The sequence below is a fragment of the Mchenga conophoros genome, linkage group LG23 (genome assembly GCF_057382185.1).
Source record: "Mchenga conophoros isolate Kocher_MC1m ecotype Shallow Benthic linkage group LG23, M_conophoros_male_GT1.1, whole genome shotgun sequence".
NCBI classification, from domain to species: Eukaryota; Metazoa; Chordata; class Actinopteri; order Cichliformes; family Cichlidae; genus Mchenga; species Mchenga conophoros.
This window is the reverse complement of record NC_140547.1, coordinates 5,236,938-5,259,358: the sequence shown is the minus strand read 5'-3', so window position 1 is coordinate 5,259,358 and position 22,421 is coordinate 5,236,938. Positions and strand designations below refer to the sequence as shown.

At 40.4% G+C, this 22,421-nt stretch overlaps 1 protein-coding gene across 1 annotated transcript in view; it reads left to right on the top strand.

The window, feature by feature from the left end:
• Window positions 1-22,421, top strand: part of faf1 (Fas (TNFRSF6) associated factor 1) — a 62,453-nt gene that overhangs the window by 5,028 nt on the left and 35,004 nt on the right. Inside the window, exons 4-8 of the mRNA XM_085264905.1 lie at window positions 2,116-2,381; window positions 2,492-2,583; window positions 2,861-2,952; window positions 9,923-10,028; window positions 15,634-15,720. Coding sequence (XP_085121031.1) covers window positions 2,116-2,381; window positions 2,492-2,583; window positions 2,861-2,952; window positions 9,923-10,028; window positions 15,634-15,720 — 643 coding nt within the window. The remainder of the gene's footprint in view (window positions 1-2,115; window positions 2,382-2,491; window positions 2,584-2,860; window positions 2,953-9,922; window positions 10,029-15,633; window positions 15,721-22,421) is intronic.

Genomic DNA, 22,421 nt, shown 5'->3' with positions numbered 1-22,421 from the left:
GTGCCATTCACTTTCCTTCAACAGTTAGTTGTTACTCATGAGCTGATGCATACACATGCACACAATGCATGTGTGTATGCGAACATGCACACATGCATGCATGTGCACGAGTGACCTATTGTCAGCTCTTGGGCCATGAATGCAATTAGTTAATCTAGACCCTCCCACTGGAGGCATCCCCTTAACCGTTTTATTTTGCAAGTCACTTGTGCGCACGTGTGCACATGCATGTGCTGTAGTTTGTTTTCAGCTCTTGCGCCATGTGGATATTGCCAGTCTTTCTTGAAGGCACACACTGTCACGAACACATTCACTCAGTGGCTGGCATTGGTATGAGTAGGCCAGAGTTGTCCTGTAAACAGACTCTGATGACGTGACCTGATCTGGGGCCAGTTGGAGGGTACTCCAGCACTGCTGTCTAAACAGTGTTTCTGTCTTTAATCGTGTCTTTATAACTAAGCAATTTAAGAATCATAAGCAGCTTGTTAAGAGCGTTAAATATGATTTTCTCATGAGACTCCGCTCCGTCATCTGTTGAAATCATGAGTCCTGTTATAGGTGAAGGCCTCAGTAGTTTGGTTTAGATGGAGAAGAATGCCATCTACTTGTAGTAAAGGATAAAAGTACGCCCAGAACACTATAAGAGATATTTTAAATGCCTTTTCAATAGGGATCTTTTTTTCTATTCATTTTGACAGCTCTTGAAATCAGCCTTATTTCCCCTCGACACTTTCAGCATTAAAAAAAAGATGATCTTGGCAGGATCTCTCATATTTGTTCTTTAATATTTGTTGCAAAATCTCTTTTTTTTTTGCATCATCTGTCTCAAATGTAAACCATCTCTGATTTTAGAGCAAATGTACAGTTAGCACCTTCAATTATTAACATGATATGCTTTTTATTGTAGTTTTCACACATGCATTGCAGCCCTAAACTTTTCTAGTCACTGCCTTATGAATGTGCCTGTCACAGTTGGATTGGCAATTATGTGATATTTAATCTGCCAACATTTCAGTACAAAGTCTAGGTGTGATATCTGATCTTTGACAGTCGCACAGTTAATGAGTTCAGTAAATTCAAAGCTAACGAGTGGTTGTCCTGTGTCCTTGCTGCGTGCTCTACTCAGGTATTGCCTAAGTCAAACCGAGTATTTGCAGTATTGGAAATGGTGAGAAAGGAGAACTTCCAACTATGTCCTGACTTGGATTTCCCACCACTTTTCTGCAGTTCATGGCACATGTGTTATCTCTGTTCCTTTGTTGGTATATTTCACAACAGCCTGATGTTGATTGCATATACACTATAAAACATCAAGAGCCATTATGTGAACCCGTTGTTTTAGTTGATTTCCTGCATCGATTACACGTAAAATGTTATCTTATTTTCATCTAAGTTACAAGTTTATATCTATAAAATACAATTTCATTAATAACACAAACAATGAAAGTCATTAATTTATCAGCGCACGTGTGAGGAGCTGTCTTTGAGTGTGCAGTATTTGTAACTCAGTACATGACATTCTGATTTTAGGAAAAAAAATGCTAATTTTTAATTTATTGGTGGATTAATTTTATTTCTCACTGAGTTGATGAGCAGGGGTGCAGTTAGATTATTCTAACATGGTTGGATCTAGTCCTTTTCCTGTTGCTCAGGTTTGTTGTGGAGGTTTTTATGGCGGACAACATACGGCTCAGGCCAGTGACTTCTCCACTGTTGTTAAACTGATAAAATGTTTAAGCATGGCTTTTGCGCTTGCGCAAGCCTGTTATGCCTGAAAGTTTCACACAAATTTCTGATAGGATAAACTGATGACATTAGGTATCCAAACAGTCAAAGGTCAGCTTTATTGCAGCATCATAATGTTTGCCAAAAGCAGTTTTTCAGTCATTATTCAGCACCATAACTGAGGGGCACGAGGGGAGATTGTGACCATATATGTCTTTTATTGAATTGGTTATACCTGCTTTTGCTGCCTAACATTTAAAGTAAATATTCTGTATGAGTTTACACAGACATGGAGCTGCACTATAACTTGAATAATTTGAAGCAGCATACAACCACAAGGAAGTCATTTTAGTTCTATTTTGAATTTCTTTTCTGACCGTCTTCCTGTAGTAACTTTTCCAGTGAGGCGAGTCAGGCCACAGTGTACGGACCTCCTAGCCTCTCAGAAGCAGCTGACGCAGCAGCAGGAAGCGCAGTTCCTCCCCCCTCTTCTTCATCTTCGTCTTCTTCACCTCCATCGTCCTCAGCTTCAGCTTTTTGCCCAATCAACCCTTCTTCCCGACACATCGTAGAGCGTCAGTCCCGGATGCTCAACTTCAGGGTCGAGTACCGGCAACGCTCTGTAGAGCTGGTGGTTGAGGAGGGCAGCACAGTTGGTGAGCACCGCAAACTCGCACAGATGTACCGTGTCCATATTTAACGCTTTCACACTGACTTTTGCAAACAAAAGGTCAATTTTCCTTTCTTTGTCTAATCCAATCCATAGGAGAAATCAAACAGATCCTTGAAACAGAGCTTGGTGTTCCGGTGTCCAAAATGCAGTTGAAAGGGTGGAAGAGCGGAGATGTGTCTGATAGTGTGAGTTTAAAGCTTTAATTTTTATAAAGCACCTTGAGGTGACTACTGTTGTGAATTGGTGCTGTATAAATAAAGCTGAATTGTATTGAATTGAATTAACACATTAAGACACTAAGAAAAATGGCGATATAACACAAGTCTGCTCCTTCTGTTAATTGTTTTACATTACCAGACAGGTGTTGCATTTAGGAGCCGACCTAATTTATATTGTCTCTACAGCTATAACTCATTCACAGGACCTTTTTACAGTTGTGTATGTTTATGTGTGTGTACTCAGATGGTGTTGAGAAGTTTACACCTGCCCAAGAACAACAGCCTGTATGTCCTGACCCCCGACATTGCCCCTACTGCCAGCACCAGCAAAAACAGGTACTCTCTAACTCCCATCCTTATTATGGGGATAAATCCTTTCTTGTCATTCTGCTGCGTATACACTATAAATCATTATAGGTAGTGGCATGAGTGCAGTTCAAACACCAGGTGGTGCTATATCTCCACTTATAAAGAGGAGAGGGAGCCAACGCTGCTTTCATAGCTTTATTAGGAGACATTTGACCTGGCAGTGCACATTCGCTTTTCACATCCTTTGTGACATTTTGAGAAGATGAGAGGAACGTCTGGTGCCACACTCTTTGTGTGTTATGCAAATAATAATTTTGTCGTCCGTCTTTGTCATCTTCGCTATGATATTGTTGCTTGCCAAAGGTTTTCCTTTGCATCTTTCTCTTCAGAAGTTGTGTATGTGACAGCCACACTTCATATCTATTATTTATACCTTGCTTGAAAGATCACACATTAACACGCAGTAACAATAGAGATTTTCTGGGAAAGCCTGTGAAGTCGGTGTTCTTCATCCAGAGGTTTCTCGGGTTGTCTTAGTGAATGCGTGACAGCATTAGCAACCTTTTTCTCTGAAATGTCAGGCAGCTCAGGATAAAGTCGTAGCCGTAATACAATCATAGTTGGCAGCTGAGCATGTGATTGGTCTTTCATCAGTATCAGGTAAACGTCATCCAAAGAAATAATATATCTGCTTTATTCTACTTGGTTATCACAGGATGACAAAGATCATTTTTATTTTTTATTTTGAGGGGATTGGACGGATAATGATAGATATGAAGGGTACACATTTTTTTGTTTGTGGGAATATGTCTTTAAAATATTACCTTGCACTATTTGTATGGTTGCAGTATTTGAGTTCTTTGTTTGTATGAGTGTTTGCTGTCTGTCATTGTCCCCGCCGTGTAATTTTGTGTGCGCTGTAATTTGAAGACACATCCAGGCAGAATGATTGAGGATCTACAGTGCCACTTCTGTGATTAATAACGGAATTGGTTTTCTTTTTTGAAGCTAATGTCCCCGAGGACATGGTCTGTGAGCTAAAAACAAAACGGGAAAGAAATGATTTAATGGAAATTTACCAGCAGTGGTTAGTGTTTTATGTGTTCTTCAGAATATTTTTAAAATTAATGGTTGAGCAGTGTAGTTTCAGATCCAGTACCGTTATCAGCATTTATCAATTTAACATTGCATTAAAAAAGCAGCTGTAAGGTCTTCTTGAGTGCATAATTATGTAATTGTGGAACCTAATAAGTTGTGACGTAGTCTGGGACATTTTGAAGTATAACATTTTGTGAGCAGAGTTTCCCGTGTCTCTATGAATCATCTTCAAATCATCATCAAAAGCTCTGTGGCTAGTACGGGGCATGTATCTGCAATGAGCATTAGTTCGTTTGTTAGAAGATCAAGAGGGTTTTTGTTTAGGTTTTTTTTTTTTTTTTTTTTTTTATTGGCGTGTCATACATTGACCTCCAATTCTTTTTAATCTTTTCTTTTTTCAGCTGTGAATTAAAAAAACAAAAATTGTACTGTAGCTCTCCCCTGAGAAAGCATCCACATGTCAGCAGAATACGTGTGGAGGAAGTAATTTGGCAGTTTGCAGCTTTCCGTGCTAGTTAGGCTAAGTGGTAGTTATACGGTGTTGTCAGTTAATGACCCTCCGTTGCTCTCTCTCTTCCCTGCCTCTCCTCATCTTCTCACTCGTACACCGACTGCTGTGTCTTTTTAGCAGCACCGTTGCCTTTCCTCCAAGTGTTATCGATATCATTTTGGGTGTCAGGAGCTCGTTATTCTGTGTCAGCTATTTTAGCGGCAGACAGTTGGGGCTGAAAGGAGTGGGTGGGCTCTTGTGTATATGCACATGCAATTGTCTATTAACGTGTGCCTGCGTGCGTATGGTGACCATGTTGGCATACTGGGAGCGGATAGGTGACAAATCACAGAATGTGAAGGGAGCAGTCCCCTGTAGCGAGACCAAACAGGCTGTTGGCTTGTAGTAAAAATAAACTGTGGTCACACCATATACACACAGTTCATGTGAAGTGTCTGCAGATTTGTTGTAGCAGAGAGATCTCAGTGCAAGAATTAGTGTCATACCATCTCAAAGTATTCATGTCTTATGAATGAACTGATTTGGTATCAAATGACCATAAATGACCAGTTCTTGTGTTATTTGTGTTTTAAATATCTTATAATATTTGATTTACTGATGAAAGTGGCAGTCTTCTCATTTTACTCATGCAACATAATTAGAGGAATTAAGGATGAATCAAATGAGTATTACAATGTATGAGGGAAAATGAGAAAGAGCTTGATTTTCATGAGAAAATCATGAAAAACGACGTGTGTGTCTTTATAAAATCTGAAACTTCACTATGGAAGGAAATCTGTAATTCTTATAGTGTGTATATATCTTAATGATTATTTTTTACTGTTGATTATATTGTATCCCTGCCTTTGAGAAGCTTTAACCACGGCCCTGATTTCAGTTTCACTTCTAATAAGCAAAACTGAGTGCAGCACTTTACGGGTTAACATTAAGACAAAGGTCTACTTTTATTTGTTTTTGACCTACTGTCCCACAAGTTTCTAATAAAATGTAGCCTCCCAGCATGTAATTATTATCTAATTAACCATAATTAATCCAAATATAGCAGAATATCTAATTAGTAACATTAAAAAAAACTATGTATCTCATTTCCCTCTAAGTAATCTATTTGTTTGTCTCAACTTGGATGGATGTTGCACACACTAAAGCCATTTTCAAACAGGCATCCGGCAACAGTGTTTGCTTCAAAAATCCACACACGGAGTTGCCTCTTTATTAGTTGCACTTGTAGTCTGCCACAATTCGGTACAAGAGCTCTGCTATAAAACCTATTTTTATTGTGTTTAACCTTTTGTGGAGTGTATAATGTTGTTGTGTATGTATATTTAGAGTGAAAGTGGTGTTGTGCTCTAATAATGCACTGACAAGTGGTTCTTGTCATTTATGAGAATATTTGAAAAGCCTTTGAATATAATACAAGCCAGAAGATAACTGCAGCTAAACCTCAGTGCTAAAACATCTTATTTAAAACCATCGCAGTGGTGTCAACAGAAACATTTTAGGTATCCCAAAGTCGGCTTTATGGCAGAGCAGTTTTATGGGATTTCTTTAGGTTACATGGTGCATGTAATAGGATGACCACAAAGTGTAAAAATGGGTGGTTCGTGGCACTCGGGCAATATCTTTTTGACATCTAGGAAGAAAATAGCGGTCATACAGACTGTGTTATCGAAGTTTGAGCTTCTTTTAATTTGGCTGGTAGCTATGTTCCATATTACAGACTGCAATATGGTGTGCACTGAAAATTTTTATATATTAAACATTATGATTTCGCATGATTGATATTCAGTATCAAATCCAAAAAGGGGGGGGGGGGGGAACGGTGTAAGTACATTTTTCAGACACATTTTCTAACAGGATTGTTTTGCTTGTTGAGACATATTCATTTTTAGCTTTTGTTGGTTTCAGAGAAGCAGTATAACACACAGCAGGTATGACAGGAGTATAACGTGCAGAGACGTAAAGTTGCTTGATAATATTTTAAAACTGGTATATATGAATAACCTTAACTTAACTTAATAGTATAGTTATGAAAGCAGGAAAAAACATCTCTTAGTGAAAGTTTTCTTCTAGCTGCTAATGATTTTTTCCAAACAAAAAGCAAAAAGGAACCACTACCATCTAAATAAAATGGCTTGTAACACACATTTTGAATGAGAGTAATGAACCTCTCACTGTCTCCCGAACTATATTTGCTAGTTTGTATTTTTTTTTTTTAATCTGAAAAGACAGTTATCCACCCAAATGTAATTTCTCAGTGCTCATAGTAAAAATTCAAATCTCCCGTAAATGGTAATATCCAAAGCAATTACTTTGTCGAGCTTGGCTCATGCTGTACACAGACCTCCACCAAAACCGACTGATTAAATAGTGCTGCACTGTCATTATGATCCCGCTGAGCAAACTCCTTTTGGTTGTCTTGTTTGATTAGAAATAAATCTCGAGGCTTCGGGAGGTATTCCTTTGAGCACCGATTCATTTAGATAGTTATTTAGTTAGTGAAGTGATGTGCAGTTAGTAATGGTCTGAAGTTTTTCTGTGGCCATGTTGATGACCGCATGTGAATACAAGATGGTGTTAAGGAGGAGCTAATCTCGTGCATAAATGATGAAGGGCTGATGAATATTTCAATGGAGCCTGTTTCCTTTATTGTTTATTCTCTGCTCCAGCTCTGAGCAGGCACGTGTTTGCCGAGGAAAGGTTATTTTAATTTGAACTCTGGAAAGGAATTTGAAATTAAAAAAGCGATTCATGAGGTTTTTTTATGTATTCTTGTTTTATTGAGCTTTGCCTGTCGGCTTACGCTTCACCTCCGCGTGTCAGCTGTCCAGTCTCAGATACACAGATACTTCAGGGAGATAGCTAACTGGTCAGCTAAAGCAGTGATGCGAAGGATTGTGCGAGTAGCACAATAATAACCTTTTGGAAACAATGGCAGATCAAAATAGAGCAGAACCTGAATGGTTTCACATTTTTCTGCTTTGTTGTGGATGCAAAATATGGAGGAGGTAAGCAGACTCTCGTGTGCGCCTCAGAACCTCCTTTGTACCTGTTAGGGGCATAAGATGAGCTGGCGTGTATTCTGCTGGTTGATGTGTTTTTTCAAGCATTTAAAGCAGCAGCTGAAACACGCGTTATGGTAGTTCGTAAATACCAGTGAGCAGTTTTGGTGAATGTTTATGGGACAGCGTATGCGTGTATGGGTATTGGTGTTTTGTAGGCACATGTCACATTGTGTGCATGTGTGCGTGCGTGTGCGTCTCTGTGTCTGGCAGTGCTAGTTTAATAAGGTCTAGAGTCTGCTCTGTGCCGCGGGGACTCACAGCTTAGGCGACAGGCTTACCTCAGAATGAAACCAATCTGTTTAGCCTGCTCTTCTCCCCCTGCAGAACGCTCCATTTTTGCTGTCCATAAAGTTAAATGACATTTTCCTCACGGCACCCTTATGCCATGTCAAGTGCCTCCGGAGATGTTCCGGGCCGACCTAGATGTCAACGAGTGTGTGTGTGTGTTGAGTGAGAAAGGGACCTCTGAAGGCAGAAGCAAACACTGCGACATCCACATTTCAACCCTGCACTGCTTGAAGGGCCTGCTTCCCCGAGAAGACAGCCGCTTTGAAAACACAGGTGGTGAAAGCGGTCCAGACAAAGGGATGTTAGATTTGAAACATGGTTGTTCTGTTTATATGTGAACCAGCAGGCCTTCCTTAGACAGATGGGAAATGACAAGGAGATGACTCATCATGAGTGGCAGTTTGTTTCCGGTCTGAATGCATTTGATATTTTAAGTAGCTATATTTGTACTATAGAGCATGATGAGTGATATATTTTTCAAAGTAAATCTCAAACAGAACCTCCACCCACACACACACCAAATGGCTCATCGGCCTGCCATAAATGACTGATAAGATGTTCCTTCTTTGCTTGGAAGGACAGAGTAACACTTCCACTCAGTTTACCCTCTATCTCTGCCTATTTAGGAGTCTAGCCGCTTGCCAGCAGCAGCTCGGGACTGTGTCCAAACATAATCGTGATATTAGCTAGATCCTTATTTATATGTCCCTACCCCTTCCATCTCTCCTCTCTCTCACACACACGCACACACATCGCTCTCATCCGTCTGCTCGGGCCTATTACATATGCATCCATCCTTCCCACTTCACACATTTCCAATCTTCTCCAGTTAGCTACAACAAACATTACATTTACATATTGATTTCGTAGTTTTAGTCAATGTAAATATGCTGTCATTACAGTAAATTTGAGCTTCTGTTAACATAAGCTCGTCCAGATCTGCGCAGATTAAGGGTGTGATTGCATAATTAATGTGTGCGCTACATATTAATTCCCCCATCCCTCTCTTTCTCTCAACTCTTCCTCCTCTTCTTGGGTTCTGAGCCCTGATTAAGTGCCTGTTTCGGCCTTTAAGCCTCCCATTGCTATTCAGCCTCACAGACCCAGCGTTTGCTCAAAACGCTACTTAACCTCACAGCTTATTGTAAATTAAGCTTCCAAAAGTTGATTCCCCCACCTCTTCTTCTCTAACACTGCTGTAAGTTAGTAAGTGAGCTACGGGTGTCGGTCCAGAGGCAACATCTTAGAGCAGCGGTTGTCTGTAAATACCGCTTTCACAGATTAATATGAAAGTTTCTTAGTAAATGTCTGCTGGACTTATTTGCAGAATTACTCTGAAACTTTTTCACATTCAGTTTTAGTTTTGTATTATTGTTATTTTTCACTTTTAAGTTGGTGAAAAGAATTTCACGCTGAAGGGAATGCAAATGGAGATAACTATAGCATAGTCAGTCAATACATACTTTATGACCTGCCTACAACAACATTAACAGCTTTCTAGATACATCTATTGTAACTGTAACTGGACTAGGTTTAGGCTATTTCAGATTTTTGACTGTGTTCAGCTAGTTCAGGATATGCCACAGCAAAATGTTGCTTTTTATTTATATTTATTTTTTAGTTCTGAAAGTACTGTAGGCCTTTTCTCCTGTTTTGTTAGCGTTAAGGCAGATTGATCGACTCCCCGCTGTTAATGTGCAGGTGGTCATAGCTGTTGGAGCCTGCTGTGCTGAACATAGCTCTGGACAGGCTTGTTAAGACATAACCAGAAAAGAGAACGACTTACCCCCTGAGGAAGCACCCACCTCCCCACAGGCCAGCAGGCTACCACTAGTCGACAAGTTTCAGCTTGCCCTTTACTCAACTCGAGTCACTGTTAGCAATTATGTATGTTTGTCTTTGCCCTCTTCTTTCTCTTGTGTCATTGTTCTGTCACCTCATTTAGGTGTTTTCTCTCTGCATCAATCTGTGTTTTCATTTCCTTTATAGCATTTATCCCTATTTCTTACGGTTTCCAATGTTCCCTCTTCTCGTTTAGTGCTCTTCAGGATTCATTAAACCAAAACTTCCTGCTGGTCATTAGCCACCGTGAGGCTCAGAGGGACTACAACCTCAACTTTCCCGGCTCCAGAACCATACAGGAGGTATGGACACACACACCACATTAGATATCACAGTGTCACTTTCTATGCACACATACGCACAAAGTCTCTGTAATGCACCCACATCATGCACTCACATAATATTATTGTGCCTTATTCTGGCTTCTCATAATACAACTTTCATTCCATTTGCCAAACATTGCTAGTCTATCTCAGCCATCGATTCATTATTCATCACAAATGATCACATTTCAGAGCACATAATTACTCTCACAGCTGCGCTCTGGTACAGCCCCCTCGTTTTTTCTGGACTCCCCCAGCTCTGCGTCTTTCTCTCTCTCTCTCGCTGCAGTGTCAGCAGTCTAGAAAGCCATTTAAATGACTAAACATTGTTTGATCTAGGCATGTGGGTGCAGTGGAAAAAGACAGTGCGTTCGCTTACTCCATCTGAAACTAAACAGTAGCCTTTGCAGCCTATGAAATATTTATGGTTACTCAGCTAGGACCCAGTGTGAGTCCAGTGCATGTCTTTATCCGTTGGTTATTGCTATCACAGCTGCAAATTGATTAGATGTTAAGGAACATGGGAAAGTAAGTGTATGCTTGCTTGAATGCGAAGACGAGTGAGTGTGTCTTGCTGTATCGGTTTTTAGGTCCTACTTGTGTTGAAATCTGAACTTGCCTGCATATAGAAACATGTCTTTTAGGCTGCATCCACACCAAGGCCAGATTTAGACACAGGCAATCTTAGAGAGCTTACGACGTAACCTATGAAAGTGGCCGACGGAATTTATGCTTGTGCTGGTGCATTATGTGTTAATTACCGTGTGGTCACATCCCAGTGTTTTCACCACTAAAGCATATATCTGACCACACTACTGTGTCCTTTTAGGTCCCCTGAAGTCAAGTATTTTGAAAACTCTACCAAGCTAAGATTTAGTTTTAGTAAGGACGGGTTGATCATAAATTGATCATGCAGGCACCAACATCCAACTGCTGACTGATTGAATCTCATCAGTCACTATCTGTCCTTCCGTGAGTCATCACACCCCATCACATGACCCTTTTGTGGGAGAAAACAAAAGCATTGGTCTTGGCAACCAGTGGTTAATTCAACGAGGAAAACAAATTACAGGTGTTGCTGAGCCTGGTGTTTATGCTCTTAGCTGTTCTACAGCTAAACTGTGCATTTTATTAAGCTACAACTTCCTACCACAGACTGTCCAGGTGTACGTCAGTGGACATGTAAAATACATTTTTAGGTGAATGGACAGATATTGCTTCAGTTTGTTTATTAATGGTGCAGAAACTCTGTTTAATATGAAAACATATTAGAGTGGATATAGCCATACACAGCTGCCCTGTGCTGTCCTGCTCTGCTCTGGCAGGGAGAGACCTGAGCAGGAAACATTTATTAGTCAGTGTTTGCTAGCCAGCTGCTAGAAGTAAGAACTTTAACTCTGTCTTACAGTACCTCCTTGAAAGTTTAGGTAATTTAAACTCAATTTAAATGATTTGATCTCAGTGTATCAGGATGTTTAATGTCTGTGGATTCTTTACATGCCTATGACTAGTTGTTTGTCAGTTTAGATGTGCTGAATGCTTCTGTGTTTTACATCCAGACCAACTGTTTTCTCAAAAGCAAAAGTGAAAGGTGTTTATTCTTCCTTGTTCTCTACAACCACTGCTGTTCTGGCCTAGGTCCTCGTTGCAGTTCAAGATTACACTAATAATAATCAGGCTGCACGCAGGGCCTGTAATGGTGCTAATTGAACAGATTAGTATAACCAGCATCTGAACTGGAGGCAGCTCGCCTCCCTGGACTTCTCTCTCTTCTCCATTTGCGCTCTCATTTTTTTCTCCTCCTTCATCATGTCCCCTTTTTTTTTTCCTCACTCTCTTCTCAGGCAGATGGTTTTGATGAGCACCCACTGTGAACCTTAAGTGTTTCTGCTGGGATTACAAACACTGGGGAGGGGTCCCTGTGGTGTGGGAGGGGGGAACTGTGGACACAGAAAGGAGGCAAAGGACTGTTGGCTTGGTGGGGGTGCTGTAAGAGGCCACGGGGGATAGAGAAGGGACCATGTGGGCTTAAACAGGCCTCCACGTTGCGGTCCTTTCCTTACAAATGCTTGTCTTTAGGCATCTCAAGGCCCCCTGCGGGGAAAATGAGACCCAGAACTTTAACCTGAATATATCATGTGTATACATCATGTAAGGGCTGGCTCAGAAACGTTTTCGGAGTCAGAGTGAATGTGAAAGAGTAGTTGTGGAGTGGAGTTGCTTTAGTATGGCTTGCCTGTGGGAGAGATGAGGAAATAGACTGAAAAAAATATACAATAAGAAGAATAATTAAAGACACCAGCAAGAAGGGAAATGCTGTTCTGTCAACAGAAATATCTTGGGACGCAACAAAATGGTAACAACACATATTCAGCCTGACTGACACTCTTTTCTGGTATACTGTGTCCAATCTCACATATGGACACCACTACAGAGCACCTTTCTTTCCCCATTCTCCCTTTTGTCTTTACTGAAGACTAACCGATGGTCCCTGCTTGTGCATATCAATAAGGATGGAGTCTTGTCTTCTTGTTTGTCTTTGCCAAAGACTGTGGCTTTGCCTTGTGGCTCTCAGGGAACTGCCCTTACCCCTCCCTTTCTATTCCTTCATTCTCCATCTCTCTCCCAGTGTCCCCTTTCCACTTTCTTTCTTCTCCATCTCTAGAGCTCAAGGCGGTGTAGACTCTGATTGGCATTACCAGACTATACTGTGGGGGTAAGTTGCTGGCTAGCTTCTGAGCTAAGCTGGAGAGCAAATGTTTGCCAGGGAAGTAGAGGGTAGAATAGGCATGGCTGCCGGGTCCTGAGTTGTCCGTGACCAGACCAGTTGTCCTGGGGATTTCCCTTGTCTGCTGCCCCCCCACGCCCCCACCCCGCCCACCCCAGGGCTTGTGGATGGGCCCCATCCTTGCTCCGCAGCTGGGCGACATATAGGAACCGAATGCAGACAGGGGCTAGAGAGCTGAGAAAAGGAGGGTTGGATCGAAAAGGAATGAAAGAAAGGCATCTGGTGCTTAGGGGAGATGAAGAAAGAGAGAGGGAGCTTGTGACTGTTTAACGGAAACCTTTCCTTTTCTTTGATTTGCTTCCAGGCAAGGATTACAGGCAATTGGCATTTACAATGATTGGATCATTAATTTTGCCGTGAGGCATATTGCCCAGCAGCTCAGCACCACTGCCAGTTTAGCTAATGTTGTGTATAACTGGCTCATACACCCTTGCCTCATCTCAACATGAACAGCCGCACACAATTTGCAGCACTGTGTTAGACTTTGATATAAATCCCTTTATGCTCCCTTAAAGGCATTTTCTTTACATTTTATCTTCTCTGTGTAGAAGTCAGGTTGATCAATACCTTTCACAAGCCGCCGAATCGTTCGACCACCAATGCCATGTTTTGCTTAATACCCCATGCAATGACGTTCCAAATGTAGGCCCCTTGTTTAGAGACAAACAAGTCTGAATTATTTGTAAGTAGGAATTTGCTATGGAAGTGTTACTGAGAGGCAACTATTAAACGTAATTGTTTTAGTTTGTTTCAGTCTCACTTATCAGTCAGATGGCTGTTGCGGTAGACAGGGGGCAGCATTAGACAGTATTGCTCCATGTGTGGTTGGATTGCAGCCCTCAGTAACAATGCTCTGTAACCGAGGGCTGCAACAAGAAATTCAGCTAGCTGGGTTAAGGCCAGGCATTCTGTCAAGCTAGTCTTGGGTTCTTATCTGTCCTTAATTTTATTAATAATTAGTTTTCTTTCAGTCGTTTTTCACAATATTTCATATGTCAGGAAAAGATTGAGTGACTCCCTTCAGATTTTGACAGTGTAGTTTCAGGTGGACACGCTTGCTGTATAGATGTGGGTGGGGGTTTTTTTTGTGGTGAGATCAGATTGTCCTTTGCCAGGTGTCTTTCACTCTCTGTCTCCACTCTCCTCCTCCACCTCTCACCTTCACTCTCTCTGTGGTGGGCGTAAGTTTGTTGTTTCTCTGATGCTGCTTTAACCTCTGACTGCAGTCTCTTCATTACTAGTGTTTATGCCTCTCCTTTCCTCCCTTTTCCCCTCTATTCATCGGCCGGCCAGCCGGTCAGTCAAATCCCTGTAGTCTGGCTGGTCAAACATAGATATTACACTCTGTAATAACACTGGCCACCCGCTTTGACCCCAGCCTGCTGTCCTGATCATAGCCTCTTCATAAGGATAGGCACCGAGCCGTGTGGTGTGGGATTTACGACGGAAAGGCAAAGGATGGACTGTGCCACTCATTTATTATTGTTCTTTTATACTTCTCCCTCCATGTTTGTACTCTGAATTGCTTTGCCGTGCTTTGCCCATCCACAGTGAAATAAAATTATGTTTGTGACTGATAATGTGTAGGAAAAAAATATTCTGCTCAAAAACTATTTTAGCTTTGATTTTTGCTTTTGTTTTAAGAGGGTTGATGATTTGTGTTTCCACAGGTTTGTTTTTGTTTGTTGTCGTTTTGTTTTTGTTTTGTTTTTTACCTCATTTATGCCAGTAAAGATTTTCAACTTTAATATTTGGGACAAAAGTGTTCCTTACTTTGTTTTATTTAATTTTTTTTGAGCATTTCTTTTATAAAAGATAACAAGAGTCATTCTGATTGTGCTCCCAGACAGTTTTTAAACTACATATAAATGCAAAGTGCGGTAATAAGTAGTATTATGGGACAAGCAGCCGAGCATTGTCTATCTTCATAATCTTTACAGTTCAGTGTGCTGCACAGGCTTTCCTGCTTTCCCCGAGATTGGCTTTGACTTTGTGTTTGTAGCGTTCTTTAAGTTTCCACCTCCATGACCAGCAGCCCTGAATATGCTCAAGGATCCATCTCTTCTCAGTGCTTGTTACATAGACAGGATTTGCCCTGTGTGTGTGGAGGGATCTTAGCTCCACAATAGATAGTTTTCTCAGCATCAGTGTTCAGCCCTGCGGGCCTGAACGGCAGAATCCTGCAGAACAAACGCACTAGAATCCACGGCCGCCAGCGTTCAGACACCGACAGGGCTTTGATCAGGGTTGACTGGCGCACATCAGGCTGGCGTTAGGGCTTTAAACCAACAACCCAGCAGCCGGTGTAACGCAACGCTTGACGGGACAGGCGCTTGCTGGCTGCTAACTGTTTAAAAGCAAGGAGTGTTATTAAGTGATGCAGATACAGCGTCCGCACATGAATGGGAGAAGAGAAATACTGTTCATTTCAGAGCGTGGGGCTGTTGTCGCTGGGAATTAGCAGTGGCATCTGAAGAATGCTGATAACACTGGCTGTCTCTTTTCTGTCCTTCTCTCTCCTTTGACTTCTGAAGCCCTTTATTCTCTGCCTCTTCTGTTCTTCCGAGCGGAGGATGCCTCCTAAAATTTACAGCGTTGTATGCAACGTAATGAGGCAATCATGTTGACGCTAAAACTGACCCACCCGCTGGCTAGAATATAGAGAAATATCAAAGCTCTTTGTGTAGAGTCAGAGAGGCAGGGCATGCTGTTGTCATTACGGATGTTACATGAGTTTTGTGTATTGCAAGTATACAGTAATATTCAATAAAATACAATCATTTCCTCTGTTTGCAGGTGAAGAGAAACATTTCAGACTTGACCAACATCCCAGTCCGGCATCAGCAGTGGGAGGGATGGCCTGCATCAGCGTCTGATGATTCTGTAAGACACACACACACACACACACACACACACACACACACACACACACGCACACACGCACATACACAAATGCAAAAAGTCAGTCAAACTATTCATCGGGGAACATTTTCTGTGGGTGTTTGAATCAGTAAAGGTATGCAATGACGATACGAGCATCTAAGCAGTGATAGTGAAAAATAGATTTTTGCTTATTGCAGTGCTCCCCAGGGACGGTTTTTTTCCCTGTTTATTTGTTTTGGTTTGTTTTGTTTTTTAGTTAAATAATCCAGAGTGTTCTCATTTTTGACTGACTGGAACCTAAGTTGGATTTCTGCAGATGAGTCTATTACTTGAAACATGGTCTCACAAATTGGTCTTAAAACATATTTTAAATCTTGGGAGGAAGTCCTAAAATTGTCTGTGGTTTCTCAAAATGGTGTCATTGCTCCATGAAATAAGTTTGATTTTGATACAGCAAGACATTGCTTAGATGTGATTCATGATTTAGCGGCGTTTCTGTTGATTCCAGCTGGATGAGATGGTCAAATAAACAAAATTCCTTAGGATTTTTCTGAGGATTGGTCTAAGGTCAATCTAGGCAAGCAAAAAAATGTTAAAAATTTATTTTTTTTCCCCAAGAAATCCATTCGTACTGTGCTTTTACAAATCTGTCACATGGTTCAAAATCTGTGTGCCTTTGAGAAAAAAAAGAATAAACACCCTTCCGGTTTCTGTCCATTGGTTTTGCTAGAGTACCCGAGGCACAGAAAATTGTTCCAATCTCTAAACTGCGCCAAAACAGCTGTCAGAAGTATGAGAGTAAGATGTTAAAGGTAATTAAGACGTCAAAGATGGTTCCCATTCTGTGTCCTCTGTCTGTGGACATTAAAGCTCACATCATTCGGTCCCGCTGACCTCTCTTGTCTCAGGGTTGCCCTTCCCAACCATTCACCCTACACACAGTCAAGCTGATCAGAGGCGGCCCTCATACAGAACCTCGAAGAACCTCTGACCCCTTTTGCCTCACCCCTTCTTTGGCAGCATATGTGTTCCCATGCTAATTGTTTGGGATGTTTTCATGCCTACATTGAGAATCTGTTGTGCACACATTCTTCCAGCTAACAATTTTCATTTTGGTCTTTGTAATTGTTTGGTTTGGTGTATTTTTTTTCTCTCCATGCATTATCATATGTGTCTTGTGCAAGAATTAACTGTAAAAGCGATACATACTTGTGATTCATATGGATAAACTTGTTACTTTGTACAGTGTTATGTGGGAAGAGTCTGTTACATTTGTTACCTATTAGTCATATTACTCAAAGTGGATAAACAATGACTGAATTGGTTTTTTTTGACTCAAAGTAAAGCTTTTAGTACTGACAGTGGAAGCAAATACAACACACCAATTAACCTACATAAAAAGGATAAAAGGTTACAGTTTTACACTACCCAAGACTGTTTGCTGTATTTTGTTCCATGACAGCTCAGAGCAGCCAATTGTAAATCCAGTAACCACCAAACAAACCATAGGGCTACGATGCAGATTTTCCATTGTTAGCATTATCTTTGGAGACTTGAAATTATGTGATCAGTAAACAGCCCGGGATTGCAAAGGAAATACAAATCTTACTGCAAATCTGAAAGCACATTTTGGACATGTGGCGCAATGACTGACCTCAGTCTTGAGTGGAAATGTTTGGTATTATTCCACCAAATTATTTACTTTTCAGAGTCGGAGCCACATTATGCACTAATAGGAAGAGTGCTGACATTTTCCAAAATCAAAGTTTTTTTAAAAACAAGGAAGGAGGGCATTTTGTAAAATGTAAATAAAAAAACAGTGCAGTAATTTATAAATAATTAAAACTGTAAAACTCATTGAAAATAATACAGAAGCAACATATCAGTGTTTTGAGGGAAATTATGCGTTTTTGTTTTCAAATTTATACCAGCAAACTTTCAAATAATTCACAACTTACTGGAAATGTACATTTGTCTATGTACTGTATATTCAGCCAACCACAAAAAAAAGGAATCACTGTTTTTCATCTATTAAAATTAGATTATTATTTTCTTGGGTAAATTGGTAAAAAGTTGGGAAATATAGGGAAAGAGCAGAGGGAAATGACATGCAGGAATCATCACAGTAAGGACTCCTCTCATGGTATGTTCCATAGCAATTAATCATTTGAAAATACTTAGACGGGCTCTGAACATTTTAAAGTATAATCATTGCATTTCATGCACTATTGACCTAACTACTACTATCTAGCCATGCGCACTCATTTTCCAATTCCAAACCAGTAAGCTGTACCTACTAATTTCAGTTTAAATGTAAGATATGTAAGAAAAACACTTGATAATTGTGTTTTTTATATTTGCACTTTTGTTCTCCGTATTCTGGTTTTCAGCGGGCCTCAGCTTGTCACACTCAGCTGTATATATAACGGCCAGCGATTGCGAATAGATTATCATAGGCCCGGTTAGCCTTTGACTAGCACACATCCGCAGTGTCTGTGTTTCCTTGGATGAAGTGATATTAAAAAGTATAGAGAAGAGACAGAAGTGCAATAATGGCCTCTGCACTAGCTATAGCCCTCTTATTGAAACGTCTGAAGGTATTAACAGAGAAAGCCAAGGGCTTGGCTGGCCTAGCAGTCGGGTAGGGAGCCAGTGTTAGTGTCTAGCTCATTAGCCCAGTCTCATCTCCCGGGGCTTGGGCCAATAAAGATGGCAGTCAGAGGCCCAGGATTGCATTTAGCTCCACGCACTATCCTGCTTGCAGTGGAATCGATTGCTACTCAACTCTTCTGTCTTGTGCGATACCAATGCATTCACCTGTGCAGTTATTATTTGTGTGTGCATATTTGCATTTGTGTATTTGCAAATGTGCCTTTCTTGTTGTACACACTGTGTCTTGGGCTATCGAACCCCAATACTGATCCAACCGAACTGTGTCTTTAGAAAAAACATTTCCTTTGGCTTTGAAAATTCATATTTTTCACTTGAATTCTTGGTCAAATTATTAGTACTTTTTACTTGTTTTTTTTGTCTTTTGTTTGTTTGGTTTTTTTCCCAATATTGCAAATTTTGTTTTATTTAAATAAACTGTTGATTGAAGTACTAAAATAATTCTACATTGTTTAAGAAAAGGTATAACATATTTAGTACTGATACAGAAAATTTGTAATTGGATTAGCAGGAATTCACATGCTGACTGTGACAGTGTTGGGGAAATTGCCTTTGCTTTAGCTGTATAGTTGCTTTCATAGTCATCTAGAGCACATTTATGTTTATATATATATCATAGTTCATCTAGCTGATCAACTGCTCAGAATATCAGTTTCTTCTCTCAGTTATTCTTGTGCTGTGAGAAAGTTATTTGAGTTGGTGTAATGTTAGTGTAATTATGTCATGTATTGTTGGAGTATAGGAGATGGTTTGTTAGAAAGAAATTCTCACCTTTCCAGAAAACTAGTGGTTACGTGATGTGTCAGCTCCTGATATTGTTCACTCAGCACGTTTCATTGAAATTCAAGGTCTGATGGTCATCGGAAATTGGATCAGGATGCATAATGGTTTCATGGCAATGAATCACAGATTAGTTTATTCAGTCTATTGTTATTGTTTTTGCTATGGGCTCTTAGAATAAAGGAATTTAGTAGGGCTGTGCGATATGACCAAAATCTCATATCCCGATATAAGAATTCTATCGTCCGATAACGATATAAATCACAAAAATGTAACATTTTCTGTCAATTCTGTGAATCTCAGGCAGCTCAACTTGCGGGAAGTTTTTCCAGCTGCGCGTCATGTAGCTGGAGTCGAGTGTTTTAACCGATGCATGAAACTATACGTTTTTAGACATGAGTTGTAACGGCCGCCGTTTTCTTTGTGAGTATTTATTACACGGCGTGCTGCGGAGGAAAGCCTGTTCTAACGTTTGAGTCTAAGGTTTATTTTTTAGCACCTGGCGGCTCTTTTTTTAATTCTCATCTGTAAATAATCGGCTCTTTCACGTGATTCAGTTTATTTTGAAAAGTCTCAACAGGATCTTGAGCTTTATTGTGAAAGGTTTATGTGGAACATAAACAAGCGGACACGCGATGCCGTTACCGTCGTTGTTGCTAACCACAACGCATAAAAACAGGCGCTTGTCCGTCCATAGTAGGGTTGCCAACTCCCTGAAAAATAAATAAGGGACACCTCGTGGCCAGGGCCGGGCGACCCAGTTGTCTTCACCCTTCCCAGTGTGGTGAATTTTCTAGCTCTTTTTTTGTGTGTGAAATTATTTTTTTTAACCCTTTGACTTGAATTTGATTTAAGTAGATGTGTATTCTTTGTGATATGAACACATGTGAAACAAATGATCATTTAGCCATTTATTTTTAGCTCAAAATGACAACATTAACACATAAAACAGGTCTCTTTCTTAAACAGAAGCCTGTCATGCTTAACTTTTGAGAATATAAGTAAATCTTTCTTTAAAAGAACTCTGTCCTGCTTAACTTAAAATAATAGAAAACAATAGAAAGAAAAATATTCTTGTAACAGTGCACATTTAGTGCATTTAGTACAATTGGCTTCAGCTGAGGTATTATTTCAGCTTTTCTAATGCTAATCAGCTGCTCCCGTTTGAAAACCCGCTTGTTCCCATGATTACGCATCTTAACTCATCATCATTATTCATCTATGTATTACTTTTATGTATTAGTCATCTATTTGTTGTAATCATCCATCCTTGCAGTCGTTTATTACACAAAATAAATTATATTATCACACTTCTGGCCACATAGCGCTGATATTCACTGCACATGCCCATATTAACTTTTTCCAGCCAGGTGTTTTCCTTTTCCCATTCTTCCCTTTCTCTGAGGGGAACAAACATAGAGAGTGATATTATACCCCTTTCGTCAAAAAAAGTGACAGGTTACTTCCGGAGCTCATTAATTATTCATGAGCTCCGGAAGTCTGGAAGTAATTAAATTATTCATGAGCTCCGGAAGTAACCTGTCACTTTTTTTGACGAAAGGGGTATAATATCACTCTCTAAACATTGCTGCTCTAACGCTGGGCTCACACTGTGCGGTTTTAGGCCCATTTTGAGCCGATTTTTGAGTGATCGGACCGATTTTGGCCTTCATCGTGTAGTATACGTGGGGTAACGAGAAGTGATTAACACCTCACGACCAGCTCCCGATCATCAATCGCTCGTGAAGGTGTCACCACAGGCGCTCACACTGCTCGCGCGCAAACACGTAAACGCCGTGAAAAAGACGGAGCAGCACGGCTGTGCAGCGTGTGATCTGGACACAAGCGATGGAGGCACAACTTGTAGAACTTTGAAAAGCTCATCCGAGCCTTTTCGATGTGGCCTCACAAAATTATCACGACCACAACAACCGTGAAAATAGTTGGATCTACACTGCTGCTCAATCACAGCTGCCTGATCATGTTTTTCATTAGCAATTTAGCAAAGTTGATGGTGGTGGTGTGTCTGTGTGAGTGAGAGACAGAGAGAGCGAGCGACAGATTTTCTGTTATAACCTTAATTTTATGGAGGCACAGTGTGAGCACTCGGGTCGCATCAGAGCATCGGGCGGTATAGTGTGAGACCTGCATCGTGACCTACCAACTTCTAACCCCTGCGAGTCAATCGTGCAGTTTGAGCAGGAGCTGAATAACGCGACTGAAAAAATCGCACAGTGTCTGCCCAGCTTTAGGTGTACTGTCGTCCGAGACTTGCACCGCAGTGTCGGCGTTTGTTTCCCTGTTGGCCATGCTTCTTGTTGTGGTCATCTGTTGTCTTCCGGTATTTTCTCCGTAAGCGACCTTTCCTCGACCAATGAGATGAGCGGTAATCTGAATTGTCATACTCGAATTGTCATAAGTGTGCTGTCAGCTCATTGGTCACAAAGCAGGAGAGGGGCTGGGAATTATGTTTTCAAACAAAGCGTTAATTCCATTAACATTTATAGACTACTTTTGATTCTCACTGTATTACGGGACAAAGTGTGTCCCTTATTAGCTCAATACGGGACGTGTGCTTTTGTTTCTAAATACGGGACGATTCCGTATTTTAAGGGACGGTTGGCAACCCTAGTCCATAGTGTGGTTATATTAAATATAAGAGAAAGAGAGAACTTTAAGAAATTAATATAGCCACTACAGTGACCATCAAAACGATGAAAAAATATTGTCGTAAACAGTTTATTTTGCGACACCACGAAACAAACGATAGCGTAAAATGAAACGATAGACGTTTTTATATCGTCATAAATTCAGTATTAAATGTAGTAAATGGGACATAGTAGCAGTAATATATCTATAAAGAAATATCTATCTATATATAAATAAATAAATAAATATCTCTATCTGTCTGTCTGTCTAGATATGTATAGATAGATAGATAAGGTAGTAAAAGTCACATTGCTTTAACTGCTGTACATTTTATTCCTAAGTAATTCAAATTCACCATCAAACACGACTGCCAATGTGAACACATTGCTATTCAAAGCATATAAAACATTTTCCCAGTCTTCTGTATCGCTTCTTAATATTCCATAAATAATTTAATGTCCCCAGTGTGACATTTACCCAGAGCACATTTGGTTGACAAATGTGCAGCTGTTCATGATGAGCAATTTAAATGTTTGTTTCTTGAACATTGTTTTGGGTGCCATGATTACAATGTTCTTATAGATTCATTAGAATCCAGTTTG